Source organism: Mytilus trossulus, chromosome 2, assembly GCF_036588685.1.
Source record: "Mytilus trossulus isolate FHL-02 chromosome 2, PNRI_Mtr1.1.1.hap1, whole genome shotgun sequence".
In the NCBI taxonomy this organism is placed as follows: domain Eukaryota; kingdom Metazoa; phylum Mollusca; class Bivalvia; order Mytilida; family Mytilidae; genus Mytilus; species Mytilus trossulus.
Window position 1 is genome coordinate 36,851,133 of NC_086374.1, and position 13,266 is coordinate 36,864,398.

At 29.9% G+C, this 13,266-nt stretch overlaps 1 protein-coding gene across 1 annotated transcript in view; it reads left to right on the plus strand.

The window, feature by feature from the left end:
• Positions 1-13,266, plus strand: part of LOC134707117 (uncharacterized) — a 102,959-nt gene that overhangs the window by 75,187 nt on the left and 14,506 nt on the right. Inside the window, exons 52-63 of the mRNA XM_063566651.1 lie at positions 492-547; positions 972-1,119; positions 1,546-1,622; positions 2,328-2,438; positions 3,561-3,728; positions 6,247-6,387; positions 7,727-7,808; positions 8,912-9,462; positions 9,917-10,072; positions 10,623-10,740; positions 11,442-11,562; positions 12,412-12,566. Of these exons, the coding sequence (XP_063422721.1) occupies positions 492-547; positions 972-1,119; positions 1,546-1,622; positions 2,328-2,438; positions 3,561-3,728; positions 6,247-6,387; positions 7,727-7,808; positions 8,912-9,462; positions 9,917-10,072; positions 10,623-10,740; positions 11,442-11,562; positions 12,412-12,566 (1,884 nt within the window). The remainder of the gene's footprint in view (positions 1-491; positions 548-971; positions 1,120-1,545; positions 1,623-2,327; positions 2,439-3,560; positions 3,729-6,246; positions 6,388-7,726; positions 7,809-8,911; positions 9,463-9,916; positions 10,073-10,622; positions 10,741-11,441; positions 11,563-12,411; positions 12,567-13,266) is intronic.

Genomic DNA, 13,266 nt, shown 5'->3' on the forward strand with positions numbered 1-13,266 from the left:
TTGATATCTGTGGATTCATTTATTTACGTTGGTATCAATTTCTTGGATTGAGGAAAACTTGCATTTTCTTAGAAATATTATGTCATGGTTTTACAATATTTGCATACAAAAAAGCCAATAGAAAATTTGTAATTTGTTTTACATATGAATGAAATGGGTTACCTGAACCCTCGAAATCAGTGAAATTGATAGCAAATGAATAATAATGAATCCACAGGATCAGGTAAAATTTCAAAGCCAATGACATGATTAAAATTGTATAGAGTATTTTAAAAACATAAACAAGATTTGGATATTGGAATATAATGCATTGTACAAGTTTGGAGAAACGAAGAAAAAAGATCAACATTTATTAAAATTGAAAATATTGACAGTATGGATAATAAGAAGTATAAAATGGAGGATTCGCCAATTATATGTGTGAAGGATTTTCCTTGAAATTTTAATGTTCCCAATTGCTTGAAATTTTTTCATGCTTAAAAATTTTGTAGGTTATTCATCCTATTAATAGAGCACAGATTATAAATGATGCTTGGAATTTAGCAAAGTAAGTATATTTACACTTAACTTTGCCACAGTGATCCTAATTTCCTCAAGTAATGTCTTTTTAGAACGATAGTTGCATGTTTATACCATGTTTTTAATTTTCATGAAATTTACATAATCTAAGTTATCTCCCCTTAAATGACCAAGTTGAAAATATTGAATCAAACACACATTTTCTGTAAACAACATTTGTAAAAATTTGAAAGAAGATAATTTCCTTCCTTTAGAAAAAAAGTGTCAAAAATGAAATGCCTTATTCTCTCGAAATTTGCAAATTTTATTAAAGATCCAGATTGATTGTTTTCTGCTACTTTAATTCCAAGATGGCAGAAGACACACGATTAACCTTAACAATACTTCTATAAAAAAACAGGGATTAAAATGCTGTGAAGGTATTGATGCTTCAGTTAATGTTTATTTTATAGGTCTGGAGATCTTGATATTGGTATATCATTAAAAACAGTAGAATACATTAGTGAAGAACTAGAATATGTTCCTTGGGATGCAGCAAGCAGCCAGCTATCATATGTTAGTAATATGTTGTCACACACAGAAATCTATGGCAAATTTAAGGTAAGCTTTTTGTATTTGCATTCAATCAGATTAAATTTTACCTGTAGGTTTAATTCTTGCATTTATGTAAACCTTACTTAACATAACTCATCTACATTCTGGTCAAATGATCTGTAATTCTAGCTAATCTTTTAATTAATGTTCATATTTAACCCATTATAATATCTTACCCCTATTTTACTAATTTCTTTAACACACATTGTACAATATTTTGGCAATGACCATTTTCAAAGGCAATAAATAGTTTGCTTTTGACTTTATGTAGGTAAGAACATTTTGTTGTAGACATGATAGGTACATATACTTTTTTCATGTAAAACAACATTTGTTTTGAATATTTCCATGTCTGTTTTTTAGGAATAGATATGTAACATACTTTTGACCTTTGATTTAATAAAAACAAATATTATTTCAATGATGTTTCAGAAATTCATGAAAAAAATTGTGACCAAACCATTCAAGCATTTTGGGATGGACAACAGTAAAGCAAGCCATCTTGAATCGTAAGTATGAGCTATAGAATTCTGTGTTTTGAAAGCTTTTTAAAAAAATAAATTAATTAAGATTTAATTAATTTTCCTGAATAGGCATCAAATATTTCCCAAAGCACTGACACACACAATAATTAACTACTGAATATAGATTTTTAAAGGTAGATTAGGGTTGCAAATAAGACAGAAAAAATGGCTTTGTGAATTTCAGTAGCTGTATAAATAAATGGGAATAAATATACATGAGAAACAGGGAAATAAATAATATTTAAAGAAGGAACAGTAGTTTTATTGGCGCTTATCATTTAACTGTTGTTTGTATGCCTTCAGTGATGATCTAAAGAGATGTGTATATGTACTATAGTATTTTCTCTACGTAAAGGGTTAACATTTTGAAACAACACTTTAAAACCTTTTAACAGTTGTAGTTCTCATTCAAATTGTCATTAGTTTTGTCCAGTAGGCTATAATTGATGCTAAATGCAAATATGATGTTTGATAGTCTTTCATGTTTGGTATTTGTTTTGTATCTCCGCTTTCCAGGTATACTTTATAAATTAGTGTTTGAAGTCCAGGAGAAAATTGAAATGGAGTACTAGTACATTAACAAATCAAACTTCAAATACATGTTTTGTTTAAAGCATTAGGATGATCATTTACAAAAAATATTTGTTTAATGATTGAAGTGTCTAATGACAGAGAATTTTTTTTTAACAGGTATTTAAGATCAAAACTATCTGGCCTTGCCTGTGATTATAATATAGAACAATGTACAAGGGAAGCTGCTAAGATGTTTAAAAACTGGATGATGGACCCTGAAAGGAATAGGTATAATTCTATTATAAGATGATCTGGACATGGAGACAAGGAGAAGCTAACATAAGACATAGAAAGTAAAAGATAATAATGTTTAATGTAAACAGGGATACAAGGAGATGAGGGGAATTATGTGAATTATTGATAGAATCACAAAGAATATTTATTGTTCTAAATCAGTTATTTTAATAATGCAAAGGCTTTATCATATCATTTATCAAATTATAGTTAGTTGTAAAATGTTCACTGCATGGGTATCATCAAGGTCTGGGAACAATTCATTAATCCCAGATAATTATACCTTATACCCCCGCTTTAAAAAAGGGGGGGGGTATACTGTTTTACCTCTGTCTGTCGGTCCTTCCATCCGTCAGTCAGTCCGTCCCATGAAACTTTCTTCACATTTTTTCAGGAACTACAATACAAGGATTTCTGAAATTTGGTTTCAGGGTTTATCTAAGTCAGCTATACCGTGTGATGCGTTTTCAGATTGATCACTTGACATCTTCCTGTTTACCGAACACTTGTATGATTTTACACATGATAGCCAAGTTGAAAATTTTTGTCACATTTTTCTCAGGAACTACAATACAAGAATTTCTGAAATTTGGTTTCAGGGTTTATCTAAGTCAGCTATACCGTGTGATGCGTTTTCAGATTGATCACTTGACAACTTACTGTTTACTGAACACTTGTATGATTTTACACATGATAGCCAAGTTGAAAATTTTCGTCACATTTTTCTCAGGAACTACAATACAAGGATATCTGAAATTTGGTTTCAGGATTTATATAAATCAGCTTTACTGTGTGATGCGTTTTCAGATTCATCACTCGACAACTTCCTGTTTACCGAACACTTGCATATTTTTACACTATTAATATTATCCACATGCGGGGGTATCATCAGTGAGCAGTAGCTTGCAGTTTCACTTGTTAGTTCTGATTATACAGCAAATTATCTTATATCAACATTTTTCAGATTTAAACAACACTTTTCAAGCACAATTCCAGTACTTCTGTATGCAGGAAAAAAAGTTTCTGTAGACAGATTTTGAAACAAATGGTTTTCATACAAATACTTATTCAACATTATAGTACTGTGAATGTTTGTTTTTTTCCTTTGCTACTTAGAATTGATCCTGGTCTAAAGAGTACAGTGTACTGCTCTGGAGTGGCTAGTGGTGATGAAGAAGAATGGAATTTTGTGTATAACAAATATAAAATAGCAACGGTCGCTGCTGAAAAGGCACGTCTATTATCTGCCTTGTCCTGTACCAAACAAACATGGATTCTCAATAGGTAAATGATTTATATTTTTTTAATGAGGTATGAGTGCCAATGAGACAACTCTCTATCCAAGTCACAAATTATAAAAGTAAACCATTATAGGTCAAGGTAAGGCCTTCAATACAGATCCTTGGCCCACACCGAACAGCAAGCTTTAAAGGGGCCCAGAAAATTACTAGTGTAAAACCATTATTACGGGAAAACCAACAGTCTAATCTATATAATAAAGGAGAAACCAGAAACACTTATGAACCACACCAACAAACAACTACTGAACATCAGATTCCTAACTAAGGACAGCTACATTACTATTAAAAAAATATCTTAGGGAATTTAAGAATTAAGGACACCATCTCTAGTATTTTTCCCCACTAAAAGAATGTGTACCATATTTGGGCATGTATAGTCCGCACTTTTTTCCTTAAATATGTAGTTTGTACAAGGGATGCGGACTATACACAACTATAGACGGTTTTCGAAATTTATAAAAAAAAAAAATTTCCCCCTGAATTATGAATATTGGAGACGTTTTTGATATTTATTTCATTCAAATCTTATTCTTTTTTAACTTTTCTCTTCAAAATTGATTATTCAAAGTGAAAGTGTGACATCCTGCATAGGTAATCAACACGGGTAATTAAGGATTAAGTATGGGTGTGTAGCAATTAAATTATGATGTCAAGTTTTGACAGGTGTTAGATATTATAATCCCAGGCAAAAAAACAACATGATCAATGAAAAGATTATATAAGATTAAATAGTTTTAAAATTTTGATAACTGCTAATTAGTTTAGATAAATGTTTGATCTCTTTTTTCTTTTGTTCCATAATATTCAAATTATTTCTGTTATATTATATATCAGCTTGGACAAACTTAGACAAATGTTGATTTTAAAAGGGATCTTTTGATGGTTACTACTTTTATAAAATTATCAAATATGAATTACCTGATGAAAAGCTCTACCATTTTATTACTTTTCAACAAAAAAATAAAACATTTTTTTTCTTTTAAATACATTTGGATTTTTACAGTGAACTTCACTTTTATAAAAAAAAAACAAAAAAAAAACAAACTTTATTACAAAACTTTTTTTCTCGATTTTAAGGGGATGAAGAGGGGGTGCGGACTATGCATAAATGCGTACTAAACACGGCCAAATACGGTATAAATCTACCCATCCACCCAATGGTTAAACAGTAGCCATATTAATCTATTGCAATTAAAAATCATAATATCTAATCAAATTTGTAGATTTATCTAACTAAGTCCTTATATTTGTATAAAGTAACATTCCTATATAGTGAAAATTAGTTTTAACATTGATTCAGCTACAGTTAAAAATTGCTTGCCGGTCCCTCTCTGTGATTACCATTAGATAACGCTGGTTCATTTCCAAAACAATCTATCATCAAGAAAACATAATTATTTCGATTTACATTCATAGTCTTTTTCAAAAATGATGAACTGTTCTTTATATTGGTATGTAATCATTTTAAACGTTTCAAATTTGTGAAATTATATTAGCATATCAATGTTTTTGATACACCAATAACAAAAAATGAAATATATTGAATTGATACACTTTGTAATTATTCAAAATTATATCAGAAACGTAAACTTAATTATAAAATAATGTACCTGTTAAGGGGAGAGAATACTCGCTTAACTTTTTCGAATTGACACATAATACAACGAAATGTCACTCTTGCATACGAATGGCACATCAATAGATTATTTTAACTGCGCAATCGTACGCCACCTTCAATGATGATTCTAAATTATAAATATAACCAAAAGTTGTTAATCTATAGATAGTGAAGACTAATGAAAGCTAACCCACTGTAAAAATATTTTTTTGCAATTTTTTAAAACTTCCTCAGAAAAATGCTCAAGCCACTTGACTTTCAAAGCTCAAAATTAATGATTTTACACAATATTTGAATAAAGTAGTTAAAGATTATTCGCTTCTCAAAGTGTAAGACTCAATAAAAATCGTATGCTTGCACCTTCCTACCAAAGTACGGATTTGATTAAGTCCTGAACATTTTGAAATTTCTTCGTATATTTATAACAAAACCGGTTTAACCAAATCACAAGTATGTGTTACGATCCGACTAAATACCTATTTCCCGATATGGTCAGGTAAAATTGCTATAAACAGTTACATCCATGTCAGATGTCTTTCTGGAAAGGATCACAAAATCTGTCCAAGTCAATGTAATAAGAGTTTGCTGGTGATAAAAAAAAATGGCAAAAAAGACTTGGAAGATATTATTATAAACGCACCTGCCATTGTAACAGGAATATCAGTGAATACTTGATGATAGTATTCTGCAAAAGACTGTGACACCTAATGTTTTGTTTATTCATTTAGTTTAAAGTTTCATTAATCCATTCTATTTGCAAGCAGTTCCTACAATCTTAATTTTACTTCTAGTCCAGCTTAGATAACTATGTTAATATGATGTTTTTGTAATTCATTTGTATCATATTATTATTGTTATAGAATTGTTGACTATTGTTTTTTAGATTCATCAAAATGTCACTTGACTTTAACCAAGTAAGGAAGCAAGATTCTAGTAAAGTTATTACTGGTATCCATGGTAACCCAATAGGTCGTGACCTGGCATGGACTTTCTTGAATTCAAACTGGGATCAAATATTTAGCATGTAAGATAGCTTTCAAAATTAATGTTTTGTTTTGTTTTTTACTTTAAGTTATATTTTCTTTTTTGTTGTTACAGTACATGTATTAACAAAATGAAATGTTTATTTCTTTTTATGAGAGAGAATAAGAATGAAGGGTTGCTTTCGTAAGCTTCTCAAAAAAAAGGTGGAAACAATTATATCAAATCTTAAATTTGTTTATACAATTTACTAGCTTAACTGCTTTTCAAGAATGTTGACACAACCATTCATTACCTGGATTCGATTTAAACTTTGAAGACAGTCAGTTGGTTCATAATTATCATTTCATTTTTTTAGTCTACAAATATAGATTCTTGTGTTGATAGTGTACTTTTTCTTTATGTATTTTCATACTCATTCCCAATTTATTAGTTCATGTTCTATGTATGAAATAGCAAGTAGAGGGATGAAATTACAAATTACTAGTAAAAAACATTGTGGGTCATGTTAAAGGTTAAGTTGTGATTCGGTCTGTTTGAAAAATGAAAATAAATTGTTCAATTAAAGCAGATAAACTAAATACAAAACCCATTTATATAAAAACAAATCCTGAGTTAGAACAGGAAGAATTTATTTAGATTTGATATAATTTTTCCTAGGTATACTTATTACTACATAAAAAATATGGTGAAGAAAAAGCAGGAGGTATTTTTTTTAAATCACAGTAATTGTTGTACATACTGGTAATTGTGGTGCTAGCCATTTTATACCATTTTTTTTTATAATGTGACATTTTTAATTACAGGTAATTCACCGTTTCAGAATCTAATGCATTTAACTAATATTTTCATAAGAGTACACCAAATGTCTTGATTGGTTGAAACTGTCATTAACAAAGAAAATTAAACCAATGACAGGATGTTATTTTTATTTTGAGGAGCAAATAATAAAATTACTCTATAGATTCTGAAACCACCAACTACATATTTGGATTTTTCTTTAAACAATTTTAGTACGCCAGTGTTGATATAAACAGAATATGTTATGAATTTTACATTTGTTTTTCACATCCTAAATGTATTCATGCTATGACTCTGAAAGTGTATTGCAAGTTTCAATAGCTTTTCCAATTTATACAAATTGAATTCTACTGGTATGTTCTACCTTTATACAAGATTTTACTGGTACAAAATGAGTTTTATAAATGTATTTGTAATCAAGTTAAAACTGTGGATGTTGTGCAAGTTGTATTTAGTAAAGACCAAAACTTCATCGTTTTAATCTAAGTACTAAAACTCACTTTAGAAGACATAGTGTATGTTAATTATTTTCTTAATTATTATTTTTAAAAGCAATTTTTTTCTATAAAAACTCTTTACAGGCATGGAAAAACTGCATTCACTATTTCGAGGTTGATCAGTGGAACAGCATATGGCATGAATTCACAGTACGATCTTCAACAGGTGAGTTTATTTATTGATTAAAAAGAAGAATACTAATTTTAGACTAGCAAACATATATTTTATAAAGGGAAACCTGACATAGAGAACAAGATGAGATTTGTTTTAGTTTCCATTGCTTCATTGGAAATACAATAAGATATGCATAAGTGTTGCACATATGTCTGATTGAAAGTGTTTTTTGTCCCAGCTTGATTTTTCGCAGAAGGAATTATAATACTTGTCATCTTTCAGTCCATCTACCCAGTCTTGTGAACAAGACTTAGTTGGGAAATCAGTGTCAATCAACTTGTTTAAAAGTTATGACCCTTGGAAATATTGATTCTTCAAATAACTACATCGTAAGCACTCTCCTATGTACAAATCTTATCAGATTTTTATCAAATTAATATGAAAGGTTTATATTAGCAATATCTTGGACAAGTTCAAACATCCCCATTTCCATTCTCAATTTTATTAGTACTGTTAAACTACTTTTAACAGAAATTTGTCCCTTGGAAATATTGATAATTCAGAAAATTGCATTGTAAGTGCTTTCTTGCATTCATTTTAATAGGATACTATTGAAATCTTTAAAAAAAAAACAAAAAAAAACCAAACAACATATATTTTAGTTGTTGCCCTTGGACATATGTGCAATCAGGGGAAATATTGCAACTCTTTTCTTTTATTTGTTAACAATTATTTGTTTCTTTGAAAGAATTTTCCAATTATTAAATATTAAAATTAGATTTATGGCTATATATTTCCTTAATCTTTACATTCTATTATATATTTATGTGAACATTTCCTAAAATAAACAAGAAGTTATACAAATGTGTTGAATAAAATATTTGAATATATTTTCCATGAACAAAGAAAAGATTTTCTATTTATTACTTGCTTTTAAGACTTGAGTCATTAGGCATAGTCACCTTTTTCATGCCGTCACAATAGGAAATTTAGAACAAAGCAAGAAAATTTAATTTGATGTCATAATTGAATTTTGACCAATGAGGAAATGATCAAACCACACATTGATTTATTAAAAATAATCAATATGTCAGGAAAGGATAAATCACATCTAAGAATTAGAGAAATTAATTTATTTTATATTTTATTTTCAGTTGAGGGAATTCAAGAGAAGGCATCCCAGCATAGGATCAGGTCAAAGAGCACTTGAACAGGCGATTGAGAAAACACAAGCCAACATCAAGTGGATGAGCAGATACTATTCACATATTGAAAACTGGCTAGATGAGAATTTACAAGACAATCAAGGATCAGACTATAGACTTTCCAGATCTGTTATTCCTTCTTTCTATTCTATTGAACTGTTTCCAGACTTGTACTCTGGTGATCCATCAAAGTTTACATTTAATGGGTCTGTAACAATACAAATTACTTGTACAGAGAATACCAGTAACTTTACACTCAACAGCAGGCAGCTGGTAATAGATGAAAATTCTGTAAAAATAGACTCACTGGACAATCTAATTGCTAGTCCTGTTTTCTTGTCATTATCATATGATGCTGACTCACAACTTGTAACATTTGTATCTAGTAACCAGTTTATAAAGGGACATAACTATTCCATAGCTATGAATTTTACTGGTCCCCTGTTAGATGATCTACAAGGACTTTACTACAGTTCATATAAAGAAGAAAACACCACAAGGTATGATAGTAATGTAATATTTTTGTTAATTGTATTAATTTGAATATGACTTGTTTTTTCACTTTGGAAACAAAGCCATGGTCTAATTCCAATAATCTATTGAGCAATATATACAGGTAACTAAATCAAACTCAGCGTGCACAGATTGTTCTACATTGCATGTAGTTGTGCACCTTCTATTTGATTTTGACATGAGTGATTTTGGGAGCTCCTATACAACAACATGGACTTGCTTTTTCTGCTTATTACGCCCCAGCTACAATAGTAGAGGGGCATTATGTTTTCTGGTCTGTGCGTCTGTCCGTCCGTTCGTACGGAAAGAAAAGTAAAGTTATAAGAAATAGTAACTTATGTAACTAAATAAAATTTGAATGTTATAAAAATTAGATTATAAATTGAACATCAATGAGGATTAAGGAGGTTGCATTTCATTTATTTTTGTTTTCATCTACAGGTTCTTAGCCTCAACTCAGTTTGAATCAATCAAAGCCAGAAAAGCATTCCCATGTTTTGATGAACCAGATTTAAAGGCACAGTTCAAAGTAACTTTGATTCGTCATAAAGACAAGATTTCACTATCCAATATGCCAATAGATAAAACATATAAAAGGTACTGTACTATGTTTTCTACTCTCAAAGAATAGATATATCATTGTAATGTAAAATTTCACCAACAAAATTATTTGATAAAAATATAGATGGCACTTAAAATATGCGTGTAATTAAAAATTGTATGCCTTGCAAAAGATAGTAGGGGGCATAAGATTTATCCAGTCTTTGTGTCTAAACATTACTTTTCTGTCCAATATCAAATTTAAGTTTGGGTTCAAAGTAGTTTACTATGAAGTTGGGCTTGTTTCAAAATTTTGGGTAAACATGACTTTCTTTTTTATAAAAGCCAATTTTTGAACTTTAAAGTCTTCAATTTAGAAGGTGTTGAAAAGTCATATATCTTAGAAATATTCTTTTTTTTACACAACATGTTTAACATATCTATTCCTTATAAATGTGTATGTTATAAATGTCACCTGTGTAGGATGTTATCAAGCTAGGAAAGCAAAAATAAACAACAAGCTATTGAGATTTATTTTATTTCAAGCTTGAAGAATGAAGAAATGTATTTGGTTACATTGTGCATATCTTAGATTTTTCTATTGTAGGTCTGATGACTACATAGCTGATGAGTATAAAGTGACTCCTATGATGTCAACTTATCTGTTAGCCTTTGTTGTGGGAGATTTTAATTACACAAGTAACACGACTAAAACTGGTATCAAAGTAAGAGTCACTGATATTTATCATGTCTGGGAATCTGTCAAGAGTTTTTCATTGTTTTAGGGTTTTAACTATATTAAGAATAGTGGTAAGAGTAACACATTTAATATGAATTGAAGTACTGTAAACCAACTAATTTTTATGAGGGATTTATTTTCGCGACTTCACTAATGAATAATTAACGGCAAAATTGATTGTTATGAATATATAAAACAAAAAGGGATATATACTTATTTAACTACATCAAATAGTTTGAAAATTGCAAAATTAAGTCTTCCCAAAGTGGACTAAAATAGGCTTTACGTGAAATAAGTATTTCTCGAAAATAAATATTTCATGAAATAATAAGTTGGTTTACAGTATATTTTGATGTGTCATGAAGGCAGCAATCCAACAAAAAAATGGAAAAGGCATCAAAAGGCCAACACATCGTCGACAATAAGAGGAACATGTTTATACCATACATCAATATATAAAGGTGGAGTTGTGGTATGATTGATGAAGAGGCAACTCATAATCCACTGGAGACTATTGGGTTGGACAGTAGCAACACTTAGTAGAATTTAAAGGAATTTGTTTGAGATATCTCATTCTTTGCCTGCTTGTTCACATTATGCTTGTATTTTTAACCATTGTTATGATATTAAAACAGTTTTCATAATTCAAATTATTTGTTTATATTTGAATTTTAAATTTATTTTAAGTATGGTGTATGGTCAAGACCAGAATCAGTGGACCAGACTAAATTTGCATTGAATGTTGGAACTCAAGTGTTGACATTTTATGAACAATTTTTCAACATATCCTTCCCTTTACCAAAACAAGGTATGGTTAACAATGTATATAACATTTTCTTCCAACAAACAACACTTTGAACTATCTTTGTGGTATTTAAGGCTGCTTATAGTTAAAACTTGCCCTAACAGACACAGACATTCTGGTTTTCATAATAATCAAGTTTTTCAAGAAAAAGAGAGAGGTATTCAATAATTTTTACACACTGAAAGTTACATTGATTTTTTTGTAAGATGCAATACTATATTTTTTTTAAAACAAGTCAAAGAAAATAGTGGGCCAGTTGCAATAACTTATTGTAACTTGTCCTGTTAAGTATCACATGACTTTAAAACCTATCATGGAATGATGATATATTGTTTGCAGTCATTTCTTTTTATGCAGATTTAGTGCCCAGAGATAATCACTGATAAACCCTTAGCATAAAAACTCGCAATCCTAGTCATTTAAGGTGGTACCCAACACTTTCATTTAAATTAATTTGGCTTGTTTAATTTTCATAAAAAAAATTCAAAGTATTTACTTTGATCCTTTAACAAAACTATAAAAATATCAAAAATTTTGAACCAACCGTTTTCTCAGAAAAATTACACTGGTTATGTAGCAGTTTGACAAACACCAATTTTGATTATTAAGAAGCTTTATGTTCCTTTTACAACACAATGTCATTAAAATGTTTAGCTAACTTTACCGAGTTATCTCCCTGTGGTGTTAGGCACCACCTTAAGATAGAAGTCAAACACACCTGCCACATGCAGGAATTAAGCTCACAACCTCATTGTTCACAGTAAAAAAAATCATGATTTCATCCTATTGTTTGGTCATTATCTGTCATGCAGACAAAACCTTTCAGTGTGTGTATTGTTATATTCATATCAGATATGATAGCTATACCAGACTTTGGACCAGGAGCTATGGAAAACTGGGGACTTATAACATATAAAGAAAGATACCTGTTATATAAAGAGGGTGTATCCTCTGCAGAAAGTAAACAAAGAACAGCTGTTGTAATAGCCCATGAATTAGGACACCAGGTTAGTCATATTGTTTGAGAAACAAATAACAATTCTTAAGCCAAATAAAAAAAAGTTTGTTTCCTATTACCCTGTCCTCCTTTTTTAAGCTTAAAAAATAGCCTACCCTAAAGTTTTTTTTGCCATTTTTAAATAACCAACACTAGTTGTTATAGTCAGAATGTCCCTCCTGTAGACTCAATGTAAAACAAATGGTTAAAAAAAGTACCTATTTACCCTATTTTTTTCCAAAGATGTAATAAGAAACACACAAATTATTTGATTTGGCCTTAGGAAGGTTTATTCATCAAAATAAACAGTGTCAATACAAATACCAGTGTGGGCAATACATTCCTGAAATAAACTTAATTAAATACACCTTCAACCAATACTGACAGAGATACACAAATTTTGATCCTTAGTTCAACTGTGTAACTTATCAAATTTTACTTCCCACTGATGAATTAACACAATCTGTGCTTTCAAGAACTTTGATTTTCTCTATGGTTGGGTTGTTGTCTCTTTGACACATTTACCATTTTCATTCTCAATATTATATCATGTAAAACCATGTCAAGACCAAAGAACCAGCTACTAGGTAGATAAAAGATAATACTCTGTGAGATTCACAACATGGAAGTCTTTCTATTATAAATAAATCAGTTAAAACAGCCTTGGTTTATCCTTATCTTTTAACACCATAATGTTTTGGACATTCTCC